Source organism: Salmo salar, chromosome ssa28 (assembly GCF_905237065.1).
Source record: "Salmo salar chromosome ssa28, Ssal_v3.1, whole genome shotgun sequence".
In the NCBI taxonomy this organism is placed as follows: Eukaryota; Metazoa; Chordata; class Actinopteri; order Salmoniformes; family Salmonidae; genus Salmo; species Salmo salar.
In genome coordinates, this window is record NC_059469.1 from 28,575,724 (window position 1) to 28,588,513 (window position 12,790).

At 39.1% G+C, this 12,790-nt stretch overlaps 1 protein-coding gene across 1 annotated transcript in view; it reads left to right on the forward strand.

Annotated features, from left to right (window-relative positions):
* Positions 1-8,575, forward strand: part of LOC106589815 (CUB and sushi domain-containing protein 1) — a 517,802-nt gene extending 509,227 nt beyond the window's left edge. The window contains exons 63-70 of the mRNA XM_014180185.2: positions 441-552; positions 1,363-1,542; positions 1,919-1,981; positions 2,171-2,332; positions 2,440-2,552; positions 3,087-3,174; positions 3,313-3,448; positions 5,437-8,575. Of these exons, the coding sequence (XP_014035660.2) occupies positions 441-552; positions 1,363-1,542; positions 1,919-1,981; positions 2,171-2,332; positions 2,440-2,552; positions 3,087-3,174; positions 3,313-3,448; positions 5,437-5,596 (1,014 nt within the window). The 3' untranslated portion in view covers positions 5,597-8,575. The remainder of the gene's footprint in view (positions 1-440; positions 553-1,362; positions 1,543-1,918; positions 1,982-2,170; positions 2,333-2,439; positions 2,553-3,086; positions 3,175-3,312; positions 3,449-5,436) is intronic.
* The last annotated feature ends 4,215 nt before the right edge of the window (positions 8,576-12,790 follow it).

Consider the following 12,790-nt stretch of genomic DNA (forward strand, 5'->3'; position numbering starts at 1 on the left):
CTTGCTTGGTGGTGCCCCTTGCTTAGTGGTGTTGCAGACTCTGGGGCCTTTCAGAACATGTGTGTGTGCGTGTGTACTGAGATCATGTGACATTTAGATTGCACTCAGGTGGACTTTATTTAACTAATTATGTGACTTCTGAAGGTAATTGGTTGCACCATATCTTATTTAGGGGCTTCATAGCAAAGGGGGTGAATATAAATTCATGCACCATTTTTCCGTTTTTTTATTTTTTGAATTTCACTTCACCAATTTGGATTATTTTGTTTATGTACATTACATGAAATCCAAATAAAAATCAATTTAAATTACAGGTTGTAATGCAACAAAATTGGAAAAATTGTGCTCAGATAATTTCCTAAAATAGTCTTCTGGTCAGTCAAAGCAATTATCTGGTTGTTCTTAGACCATTTATAGTAATGAGTCTTCTTCCGTTTCAGGTTGGAAGCAAAATCTCCTTCAAATGCCGTAAAAACTACCACATACTGGGATCTACGACAAGAACCTGTCTGGAAAATTTGACGTGGAGTGGTGTGCAACCAGAATGTATCGGTAAGTATTTTTGGGAAGATTTGTTTTTGTGACAAGGCATTGTCAAGAAAACAGGAAAAGGTTATTTATTAATCCACCAGGTGTACATTTTCTTAGCATTGACTTGTTAATGAGTAAAGGTAGAGACACAGGCGGTGTAGAGGGGGGTATGACAGCCAAAGGGAGTAGAGCATTGGTTTAGCACATGTAACCCTTTAATTTACTGCATTCCAGATCACTACCCTCCCAATGGTAGTGTCATGTTCTCCATCTCTCTCCTTAATAACTCTGCCCAGGATTATAGGTCTTGAGCTGTATATATGGATTAAAAGAAAGATCACAACGTAGAAGCCATTGTGGGACTGTCAAAAGGGAATGGACATTTGAGAAAGGGCTGTGTGAGTCATGGAGGGAAGTTAAGTAGGGATTGCTGCCCTCAGCAAAGAATAGATAAAGTTTGCCAAGTTTAAGCTGTTCGTATGTGAGTGGTAAATCAGTGGGCGATTTTTGACAGCATACCCACGAAATTCTTCAGGCGTCTCCTCCACATAAAGCGGCTTCACTGTCAGAGGCTTGGGAGTGGGGAGGCTTAAGTTGACGACAGGAAAGTGCGAAGACTGAGTTCATATATTATGTTACAGATGGATAGTACCACTCTGGCCTTGTTTTATATGTTTGCTCCTGATAGGATTGCTTGATCTCTACATAACTCCATGATACTGGTGTGGGTGTGGGGCTACTGTATTCTGACTGGTAATCCTGGTCAGTGGTAGAGTGAATTTATTGTGTTTTACCATGTTTTTTTCTTCTTCGTTCTTTCTTTTTTTGCAGCCCATGCCTGCAGACAGCCCGAGACACTGTCTAACATTGACGTGAAGGCTATTGATCTACCAACTCTGGGCTATACTTTGATTTATACATGTCAGGACGGATTCTTCCTGGCCGGGGGATCTGAGCACAGGACATGTAAACCTGATGGAAAGTGGTCTGGAAAGCCACCTGTCTGCAAAGGTATACTTATGCACTGGAATGTGCCTATTATTCAAATGTAACTGTTTCCTGTGAACCATTCACAACCTGAGGAGAATAAATTGTACCGCAGGCCATATACTTAGATTAGCAGTTAATCTGCTACTTGTATGTGTCAATCATATTTTCCCTCATACATTGGTATTCAACACAGTAGTTAATTTGCTGTGTGCCCTGTGCTAGCTGAGAATATCTAGGTAATTGAGTATACAACATTTCAGCAATCATCAAGTCTGAATCGCTCCGGTAAAATGTAGACAAAAAAATGTTGTCATTACACGGCTACAAGCAGCAACTGGCAGTGAGTAGGTCACATCCATAAAATGTCATGTAGTCAATTATTTCTTCCGTCTTTCAGTTGGGCCCAAAATAAATGGTAAAAAAGGAGTGGAGTCAGATGTTCAGAAAAACAAGATTGGTGGTACGTTTATCTCCTCTGAGTCATTTTGTTCATGTTCAAATGCATGTCCATTCAATGTAACAAGTATTGTGCTAACTGTACGTCTGAGGTTTCTCATAATGATGGCTGTACAGACAGGTGATGGATGATGCAAAAGTACCTTATTTTGTTCTGGTCATACAGTGTAACATGAGTCTTTCTTTCCTTCAGTTCCTGTAGATGTGTTTTCTTTAAACTTTGGCTGGACTGGGTTCTATGAGTACCTTGGAGCAAGAGAAGTTGCCACAATTACTGTAAATGGATTCAATGAAACAACAAGTAGAGTCAATGTCACACTTCTGGATCAGAGCAGAGTGCAGCTTAAACTTGCTGGTAAATCACATCACACATGTTAACTCTAACATTATTTGATTAGGCAAATATTACAGTTGAAGACAACAGTAAACACCAACCGATAACCCAATTTCCTTTGTTTTCAGGAACGTACAAGAAGGAGGAAAACCATTTGCTGCTGAAGGTTTATCAGATACGTGGTCCAACAGAGCATCATTTCAGTAAATTCAAGAATGACAACTGGGCAATGGATGGCTACGTGAGTCTTCTTATTTGAATTAAATGATCAATAAAGGGCCTAATGATGGACTTCCAACCTAATCAGGAAACACAACAATAGTTTGTCTCCTTTACCTACCATATTCTCTACTCTCAGTTTTCTGCAAATGCTGTACATCTAGTTCATGAGGTGGTAACATCTGCAGACTGTCATTCATCAATATGCAGCTCTGGCATTAGGTTCTGTCTACCATAACCAACACAAGACACTGCAACTTAAAATTGTATGGCCTAATGGCCTAAAATGATTTGAATGAAAATGTGTCTGTTGAAGATATTACTTGACTGTAGCCCTCTTTTGTAAGTTCAAAGACGATATGTTCTTGTGAACACTATAGCAGTTAGTCACTTCAAAGGCGATAGAGACAGTGATAAGCTGCATGAGGACAAAGGAGGGATATGAGGTGAATGGGTAATAGCGATAGCTGTGTAATGGTTCTGCATTTCAACTACTGTATGCCCTGAAAAATCTGCTAAAGTCAGATTTTCCCCCCCCTCTTTTGTGTTGGTTTAGGTGACCGCAGAGTCTGACAAGAAAACCTTTGTTTACCAGGGTCATATTCAAAGCAAGGACTTCGGAAGATTTGTACTAACAAGAGGAGGTACAATCTTTGTGTAATCGTAGTAATAAACAAAAACGACATGCACAGTTACCTTTTACTTCCTGATACCATTGCTTTTACACAAGTTACTTTAAGAAGTTTGACAAGAATGGTTGTACTGTTATGTTTCTTTATTAGGTCTCTTTACAACAGACCTGGAGCCATCAAATCCTCCATACTATGGCACCAACAGCAGTTCAGTAGCAGCTGCCATACTAGTGCCATTCTTTGCCCTTATTCTGTCAGGGTTTGCATTTTACCTCTACAAACACAGGTAAGGAGTTCCGGCTATTGGATGTCTTGGTAATCTGCATTGGTGACGTTTGTCCATATATGCTTGGATGTTAAGCATCGTAGTCTCTTATAAGTTATGGGAAACTCCTGTGCCAAACGATGAGTGATCCCTAAAAGTTTCAGTTGATAGATCGTTACATAACAAAATCCAATGTTAGATGAGTGCGAAACAAAATGATTACAATACATTTGCATTGGCGTTTTCCAAAGCTAACTGAACAAACAAAATAAATAAAGTATGTGACATTATTGTCAGATTAAATGGAAAATTACCCAATATTAAAGTACATGAAAAATTGGCAGGGTACTTTCACAAGACACTGATGACAATGAGAGACCCAAAGACGTAATCAGGGCGGGCGGCAGGTAAGACATAAGAAACTAAATCACTATACGCAACAATTCCTACTTTCACATCGTCATTATCGTCTTTTACTTTTTTCATTTAGTGAAAAAAAAAATAGTTTTTTTATTTGTTGGGCTAAAATGAATAAGATGTGCTCTTTGATCTCATATTGTCATCTCTCTGTCAGCATATTTCAACCAACTGAATGTTGTTCTATTTGTTTTTTGTGATCATTTGCCTATAAGCTATCATGAGAATCCATTTGTTTTTGACTGTTATATTTACTGGAGGGGAGTTTTGAAGTATTGTGTTTTTAACGTTAATACAGAATCACGCTTAGAAAGTATCTTCATATTCACATAGATAAGGAAAATGTATACTGTAACTTTTATTAACATTTCACTCATTTTGTATGCCAAATGCTACAAACCCATAAGTGTCAGATTTTGAATACTGTCTTTTGACAATGTTATAATAACATCATGTAGGATCAGTCTGTTTTGATAGTTACAATATTTCTTTCTTTCTGTATAGAATTTTGCATTTCCATATTATACATGTTTAGACACAAGGTTTGTGGTTACTTACATATGCAAGGTTTGTGGTTACTTACAAGGTTACTTACATATATAGGATCTTCATTTGATCACCCTTTTGCAGGATAACTTCCTGCAATGCAGGAAATGCTTAACTTGTAGTGTATTTGAGGTTTAAAAAGGCTTCTGAAGTTTGAAATGTCCACTTTGAAATTTCTGACTTGATTTTCCCATACAGAAAAATTATCAACCCCTACAAAAATTTTAATAAATTATAATCCTAATTATTTTCCTTCTGTAGCAAACTGGCTCTAATTAAGATCCTACATCTGCACTCCACATCATTCATACTCCCACAGAGACTTTGCAAGGCTATGGAAACGTGTTTTTGAATATGCAGAGGTATTCTCCACACATGCAGACAGATCCTGCTTTAACAATGCCTTGATGTAGGATTTGGTAATGGACTTTATATATCCACACAAAGTTTAAATAGAAGACACTAAACCCTCCAGGTAGTCACTGAACCTGCATTTGTCTGACTTAGTAAGATTTGTAAGGTAATGGAGGGACCATTACGTTTACTGCACTGTTGGAGCTAGGAACATAAGCATTTTATTACACCCGTGATAACATATGTGTATGCGACCAATACAATTTGATTTGAAGTAAAGGCTTACAAAATGCTCCTGGGTGGAATCAAGGTCTTTACGTTGATCTTATATTGAGGTTTTAAAACAGCTCAGTGGGCTTTGAGTAGGACTCCCTAGTCTCCTCTTTCAAATAATAAGAGGTTATATGGTCTCCCATGGTCAATGTGTATTCTGGATCAAATGAGGGCTGAAACATATTTTCCTTAGCTATGGGTATTCTTATTTGGTATATTTCAAAATGCAGTAACAATATGTACAGAGATTCCTCAAGTGGGAAAGAGTTTCTGCTTCATCATTGCACTTTTTGCTATACCTTAACATCCCTTCATGAAACAACGTCACATTTGTCTGAAAAGTTAAAAAAAAGTCATAGCTAGTAGAGTTATTAAAATAACCTAAATGTGCTAACACTTTTTATTTGTTCACCTTTCAGAACAAGACCAAAGGTTCAATACAATGGCTATACCGGTCATGAAAACACCAATGGACAAGCGTCGTTTGAAAACCCTATGTATGACACAAACATGAAACCCACGGAGGCGAAAGCTGTGAGGTTTGATACAACACTGAACACAGTCTGCACAGTAGTATAGCCCTCTTATCACCGACATTGGACTGGCTTTTACAGCCATACCTCTTGTGGTAAGCAGTATCTTATTTTTCGACAGATGCCAATATTTCTTTGAACTCATCACGTTATAACCTCTCTGTGGAGAAGATAAAATACACCATTTTAAAATCAATGACAATATGGACTTGCCACCACAAAATAAAATGACAACTATTGGTGTTCTATGGAGCAGAGATCATGTATGTGGCCAGGAAAATAAAGCAGAGACAATTATCTCTAGGATCAAGGAGTTCTGCCTTTTATGGCTCTTTGCAGGATGAAAGTTGTTTTCATTCTCCGTTTTTGTTTTTTTTCTGTCTTTTTTCCCCCCCAAAGGCCCTCCTTGGGGAAATACTAAAGTGTCTTGAAAAGCCACATAATTGTTGATAAAAAGTGTTTTCTTCAGTGAAGATGTACCACAAAGGAGGAAGCAACTTTGAACATGTTGCTGCTCATTCCTTGCCAGACTTCTCCAATAAAGGGAACATATGCTATAAACTACAACTGTCGCGCAGGAGAACATGGCTATCTAATCTAGGAACTCGCTCAGCTGTTGTGTTGAAAAACTTTATCGCACAAATTTTGCACTAGTGTGTTATGAATGGGTATGAAATGAGGCAAAAGAGGAATTTTCAAACTAACTGAAAAATGACGTACAGGGTTTTTGACCATTTGTAGATAAGCATACAGTATATTTCCATATCCACAGGGAGCATAATGTCATGCTACTGTTTATCAATAGAGATGCTTATTTTATTTTCAATATTAGTTTTGCAAATAAATGTATGGAACACCCTCCTTACTTTTTTATATGGTTATATAAATGATTTTTAACTCGAGTCACAAATACCATGCAGCTTATCTAGAAACATTTAAATCCACAAATATCAATTAAGGAGCAACTGGTGTACATGCAAATGTGCAGCAATCGTGAATGATATTTAATTTTATTCACAGATCAATATTACTGCAGAGCAAACTGATCTGGTTCATCTACTCTGAAAAAACAACAATGCTCAGTATTGTTGTATACTGTAAATTGCATCAAATACTTACAGTATGTATCATGCATGTTAGTCATGAATGTTTGTTTGTATTGTCGATCATCAGGTTGCTGTTTATATTGTAGTTTATTTCACATTACCCCAGGCATTGAACATTGTCAACATTCGGAACACTAGACAACAGTTGGCAGTCCTATCTTGTGGTCTTGCTGCAAATTTGCTTACGTTTCAAATATACCTCTTGCGCAGAAGGACGTCATTTTTCTACTCTACAATACTGGAACTAATAAAATGTTTATTTTTCATAAATGCTGCCCTTGCTTTAAATCACAGTTTTAATGCAGAAGTGTATTTTTGTTTAGCTGTGCTGTACGAATATGCCATGTTTAACTCAACTCAACTGTTTGACAGACAACCTTGTTTTTGTAGGCCTACTTAAGGCAAGGTGGGGAATCAAGTTGGATAGCAATCCTTCTTTAGCAGTGGCATGAGCTGGTCGTTTAGAAGCTAGTCTTAATAATCTGTTTTTCTCCCTTTATGATATGTCCCTCCTATCCTTAAGGGTATTGAGTCAATGATGATGAATTGAACACAGACTACTTACTTACACTCCAGGAAACACTGCCTTATTCAATTCAAAAGCTGTCACAGTTACAAATGACCTATTACAACGCTAAGGCTACTTGAATGCATACAGTACACTGTGATTCCAAAGTCATAGATTAGCTTGTTGTTTTTCCTAATCATTTTGGTTATGCATGTATTCACAAATAATGTTCAAAACTTACAGTAGAGGAACTATCTTAGCTTGGCTTTTCGAAATCTGTTATCATATGCACTTGCTTAGAGATCAATGCACCAGTGACAAAATGTGTATTATAATCTTGTGAGATATCAGATTCCATTTCATATCTGTTGTATTTGTGGCCGTAGTAGCACAACGAAAATTCCCCTGAGTATGATGCATTTTATGTCTGAAGTATGTTTGGAAAATCTGAAGCATTTTAATTTCCATAATTTTTCTACAAATGATTTAAATTTTTACATTTCAAATTTAACCTAGTGTTCATTACACACCTACGCACTATACGGCAGTGGTTTCAATAAATAGGGTTAAGACAGAAATTAATCAAATCATCCCCTTTCTTTGTAAACATTTTGATGTAAGACCCACTGCTTTTAATCCACATTTTGCCTTCCTTTGGGCTTGCTGCAATAACGTTTTTCTTTCAACATCTGTAAAATGGTTTCCCAACTAAAGAGGTGTATAACTGCATTCAATTTAATATCATTCCATTTTACAACATCGGGATATCACGTGCTGCTGACTTGAAGTAGGTGCAAAAGAAAATGTTTTTGTACAGAAATATATTTTTTATGAAGAATTTGTAAAATTATTAAATATGCTGTACTTTTTTGATTAATGTAGGTACAAAACTTGTTAAAATAAATGTTTTTACTATACAAAATGTACATTTATCGTCTATCTGAGTATGAATATCAAATGTATATTATCTATGGTTTAAACTTTTCTTGCAAATGTCGATATATACAAGCTGTTATTTAAAACATTGCTCGTATATATTTGTTTGTGAGACAAAACAAACCTTAGAAAAACTGATCTATGACACATGTTCAATGACATATTTTGAAAACATTATTTCAGATTAAACTTTTTAATATAATTATGGTCATATCTATGTGGAACTGTTTTCTTTTCCATTTGTGTCATAACATATTTTACAAGGCTATAGTCAGATCTATACAACAACAAAAAACAAAATCTGAATGTTTGCACTTAGGCTGCACCTTTAAAGGCAATGTTCCTGCCTTGGCAGAGACTGTATTAACAGTAAACACTGCATATGTCAGCTAAAGGAATGGATTGAATCCTGGCCTTACTCTAACTCTATGAAAATAGATTTACAATCATGATGATAATAAGATATAGATATATACACAGTGTAAAGTACTTAAGTAAAAATACTTGAAAGTACTACTTAAGTATTTTTTTTTTAATAAGGTTATCTGTACTTTACTATTTATATTTTTGACAACTTTTACTTTTACTTCACTACATTCCTAAACAGAAGTATGTACTTTTTACTCCATACATTTTCCCTGACACCCGAAAGTACTTTATTTTGAATGCTTAGCAGCACAGGAAAATGGTCAAATTCACACACTTATCAATAGAACATCCCTGGTCTTCCCTACTGCCGCTTATCTGGCAGAGTCACTTAGCACATGCTTTGTTTGTAAATTATATCTGAGTGTTGGAGCGTGCCCCTGGCTCCCATAAATAAATAAAAAACAAGAAAATGGTGCCGTCTGGTTTGCTTAATATAAGAACTTTGAAATTATTTGTACTTTTACTTTTGATACTTAAGTATATTTAAAACCAAATACTTTTAGACTTTTACTCAAGTAGGATTTTACTGGGGGACTTTCACTTTTACATGAGTCATTTTCTATTAAGGTATCTTTACTTTTACTCAAGTATGACAGTTCGGTACCATTATATACATTATGAAATGTAATATGATAGAATGAACACTTATTTATGCTATAACAGCTGTGTTTTAAAATATCTGTCTGCATGACAATGTTACTAATGTAGAATACAGCATGTTCCTGATCCAGAACCCTTGAAGATGCCCTTCACTGCCATAGCTGACCAATACAGATACCTCTGTTATAGCATCTCGTTATCCAGTCAAAGCTATAGTAACCCACATTTCATGATTTGGGATTTTCTTCCCTTTTTAAAATGTTTGTTTTGTGACCTGTAAGACCTCTAAACCATTGAGACTTGATTACCTCAGAAGCAATTTCCCTCAAGCAGAAATGTATTTTTAAAGACCCTGAGCTTTGCTGATTATCATGCCACTTCGACATATAGATAAGACTGTAGTTATCATTTTATAACTGTATTATCAACCATTTGCTGACATGTGCTTTCTTGCATTGCCTGGAAATGTGCTGGCCATCTCTTTGCTCTAATATATTGATTTCATGCCCCCTTTGCTATGCCAGGCATTATGGTTTCTGATGCAATTCCATTGATTCCTTTTGTTTCCCTAAGATAGTCTTAAAGGGAAACACTAGACTTTGGGCTTCCCCTTTAATCACTTAAAGATTGAAAAAGCAGTGTTAAATCAGTACATTGTCATCCACTCCTGTGTGCTGCAGTCCAAACAAATTAATCAGGGGCTCTTGTGCACCAACTTAAACATCCCTTTGTTAGATTACAAAAATATCATAAAACCACACACCCAAATAATAAAGGTATTCTGAAACGGAAATGTAACAATGGTATTAAAAAGAAAAATAATGGAAATCTGTCCTGGTAGCACTGCTGTAGACATCTAGTATACACTTATTTTATTTTTAAAAAACAATGTTTTTCCCTTTATGTTCATGGGATTAAAATAAACGTTGCCTTAATCATACAGGATTGGAAGAAACATAGCGAAAAACAGATTTAAGCAGAAAGGGAGTCATCACTCAGCTCAATATTTAATGACAAGCGACACATTTGTTCTCTGTGCGTCTCCCATGATGGCATGGGCTCATTGAAAGAATGAGAAAAATCCATAATCCATGGCGCATGTTCAATTTATCTTGCTTAGTTCCCCGTTTGCTGTTCAGAGGCCCAATCCAATGTCTTCCCAACCAGAAACCATGGATTACAGGCAACATCAGCACTGAGCTAAAGGCTAGAGCTGCCGCTTTCAAGAAGCGGGACACTAATCTGGACTCTTATAAGAAATCCCAGCTATGACCTCCGACGAGCCATCAGACAGTCAAAACGTCAATATAGGACTAAGATCAAATCCTACTACGCCAGCTCTGACTCTTGCCGGATTTGGCAGGGCTGGCAACTATCACAGATTACAAAGAAAAACCCAGCCGCAAACTGCCCAGTGATGCAAGCCTACCAGATGAGCTATATTCCTTCTATGATCGCTTTGAGGCAAGCAACACTGAACCATGGATGAGAGCACCAGCTGTTTTGGATGACGGTGTGATCTTGCTCTCCGTAGCCGATGTGAGTAAGACCTTTTAAACAGGTTAACATTCACAAGGCCGGGAGGCCAGCCGGATTACCAGGACACGTACTCAGAGCATGTGCTGACCAGTGAAGTGTCTTCACTGACATTTTTAACCTCTCCCTGACCCAGTCTGTAATACCTACATATTTTAAGCAGACCACTATAGTCCCTGTGTTCAAGAACACCAAAGGTAACCTCGTAGCATTCACATCTATGGCAATGAAATGTTTTGAAAGGCTGGTCATGGCACTAGGTCAACATCATCATCCCAGACACCCTGGACATACTCCAATTCGCATACTGCCCCAACAGATCCACAGAGGACGGAATCTCTATTGCACTCCACACTGCCCTCTCACACCTGGACAAGTAGAACACCTACGTAAGAACGCGGTTCATTGACTATAGCGCAGCGTTCAACATCATAGTGCCCTCCAAGCTCATCACTAAGCTCAGGACCCTGGGACTGACCACCTCCCTCTCCAACTGGATCCTGGACTTCCTGACGGACCGTCCACACATGGTGACATCTGCCAAGCTGACCCTCAACACGGGGGTCCCTCAGGGGTGCGTGCTCAGTCCCCTCCTGTACTCCCTGTTCACCCATCACTAAGTCGTAAAGAAGGCACGACAACACCTCTTCCCCTCAGAGAAGAGGGCCCTCAAAGTTCTACTGCTGCACTATTGAGAGAATCTTGACTGGCTGCATCACCGCTTGGTATTGCAACTGCTTCGGCACGACAGAGGGTAGTGCGCGCAACAGAGTGTAGTGCGTAAGGCACAGTACATCACTAGGGCCGAGCTCCCTGCCATCCAGGACCTCTATACTAAGCGGTGTTAGAGGAAGGCCCTAAAAGTTGTCAAAGACTCCAGCCACCCAAGTCTAGATTGTTCACTCTGCTACCGTGTAATGATGAGTCGGAAACAGGTGCAATGTTTTAATAAAACAACAAAACCAAGAACACGACACTAACATAAGGCAGAACGCCGATACATAAGAACAATACCAACTGGTGAGTGAACCTGAGAGAGGGACATATTTATATCCAAGATGGCGTAGCAGTCAGACGTCTTTGTCCTTCGTCTTGTCGTGTCCCATGTATATATATATTTCTTCGCATATCTTTTTTATATTTTTCTAAACCTCAACTTCAAAATACTCTCCTGCAACCCGCCTCACCCAATGTGGTGTGGATCTGTTTTTTCAAAAGTATTTTTATTTACCTCAGAACCGGAATCCCCCAACAGAAGCTAGCCAGATTACTAGCTAGTAGTCAGCTAACCACTGCTAGCGGTCATCAGCTAACCGTTAGCTCGAAAAGCTCTTGCCAGTTTGTACAACGCGACTCAAACCAGAGCATACCGGACCTATTTCTCTCCATATCCCTGGATTCCTACCACAAGCTCTGAACCTTTTCACCTGGATCATCGCAGCTAGCTAGCTGCTATCCGAGTGACTACTCCTGGCTAACGTCTGTCCCAAAGCAAGCACCAATTAGCCTGGAGCTAGCCCATGCTAGGCCCATTCTCCCGGCTAGCTGAAGAGGCCCATCAGCCACTCCTGGGCTACAATACCCGGACCCCTTCTACTGCTGGTACAGGGCACGGAACCCCACCCGATCTACGATGTAAATCTGCTCGAGGGGGTACTCAACTGGCCCCTACATCGTGACGTACCCTGAATGCCCATCTGCTAGCCTGCTAGCCGCGGCCCGCTAGCTGTCTAGAGCATATTGGACTGTTAGCTGAATAGATACATCAGCCAATTTCTTGGGTCTCACTGCGGTGACGGTCTGCCTGCTCCTTCTGACGATGGACGGCGCGTTGGAGTCTCACGTGCGCATTGTTCCACACCACCTCCTCGCACCGGAACCACTCATCTACTTCAGGAGCCGCGGTCTGGCCCGGGGTTCACAGGGCCAGGCCCGGCTGGAAACCCAAAACACACTGGAAGGGGGTCAACCCAGTGCAGGAGTGACAGAGATTTCTGTGCGTACTCTGCCCAAGGAAGGAAATGTGCCCACTCATTGTGCCGGTCCTGACAGTGACTCCTCAGGAACCTTCCCAGCTCCTGATTCATCCTCTCCACCTGCCCGTTAGACTGAGGCCGATACCCAG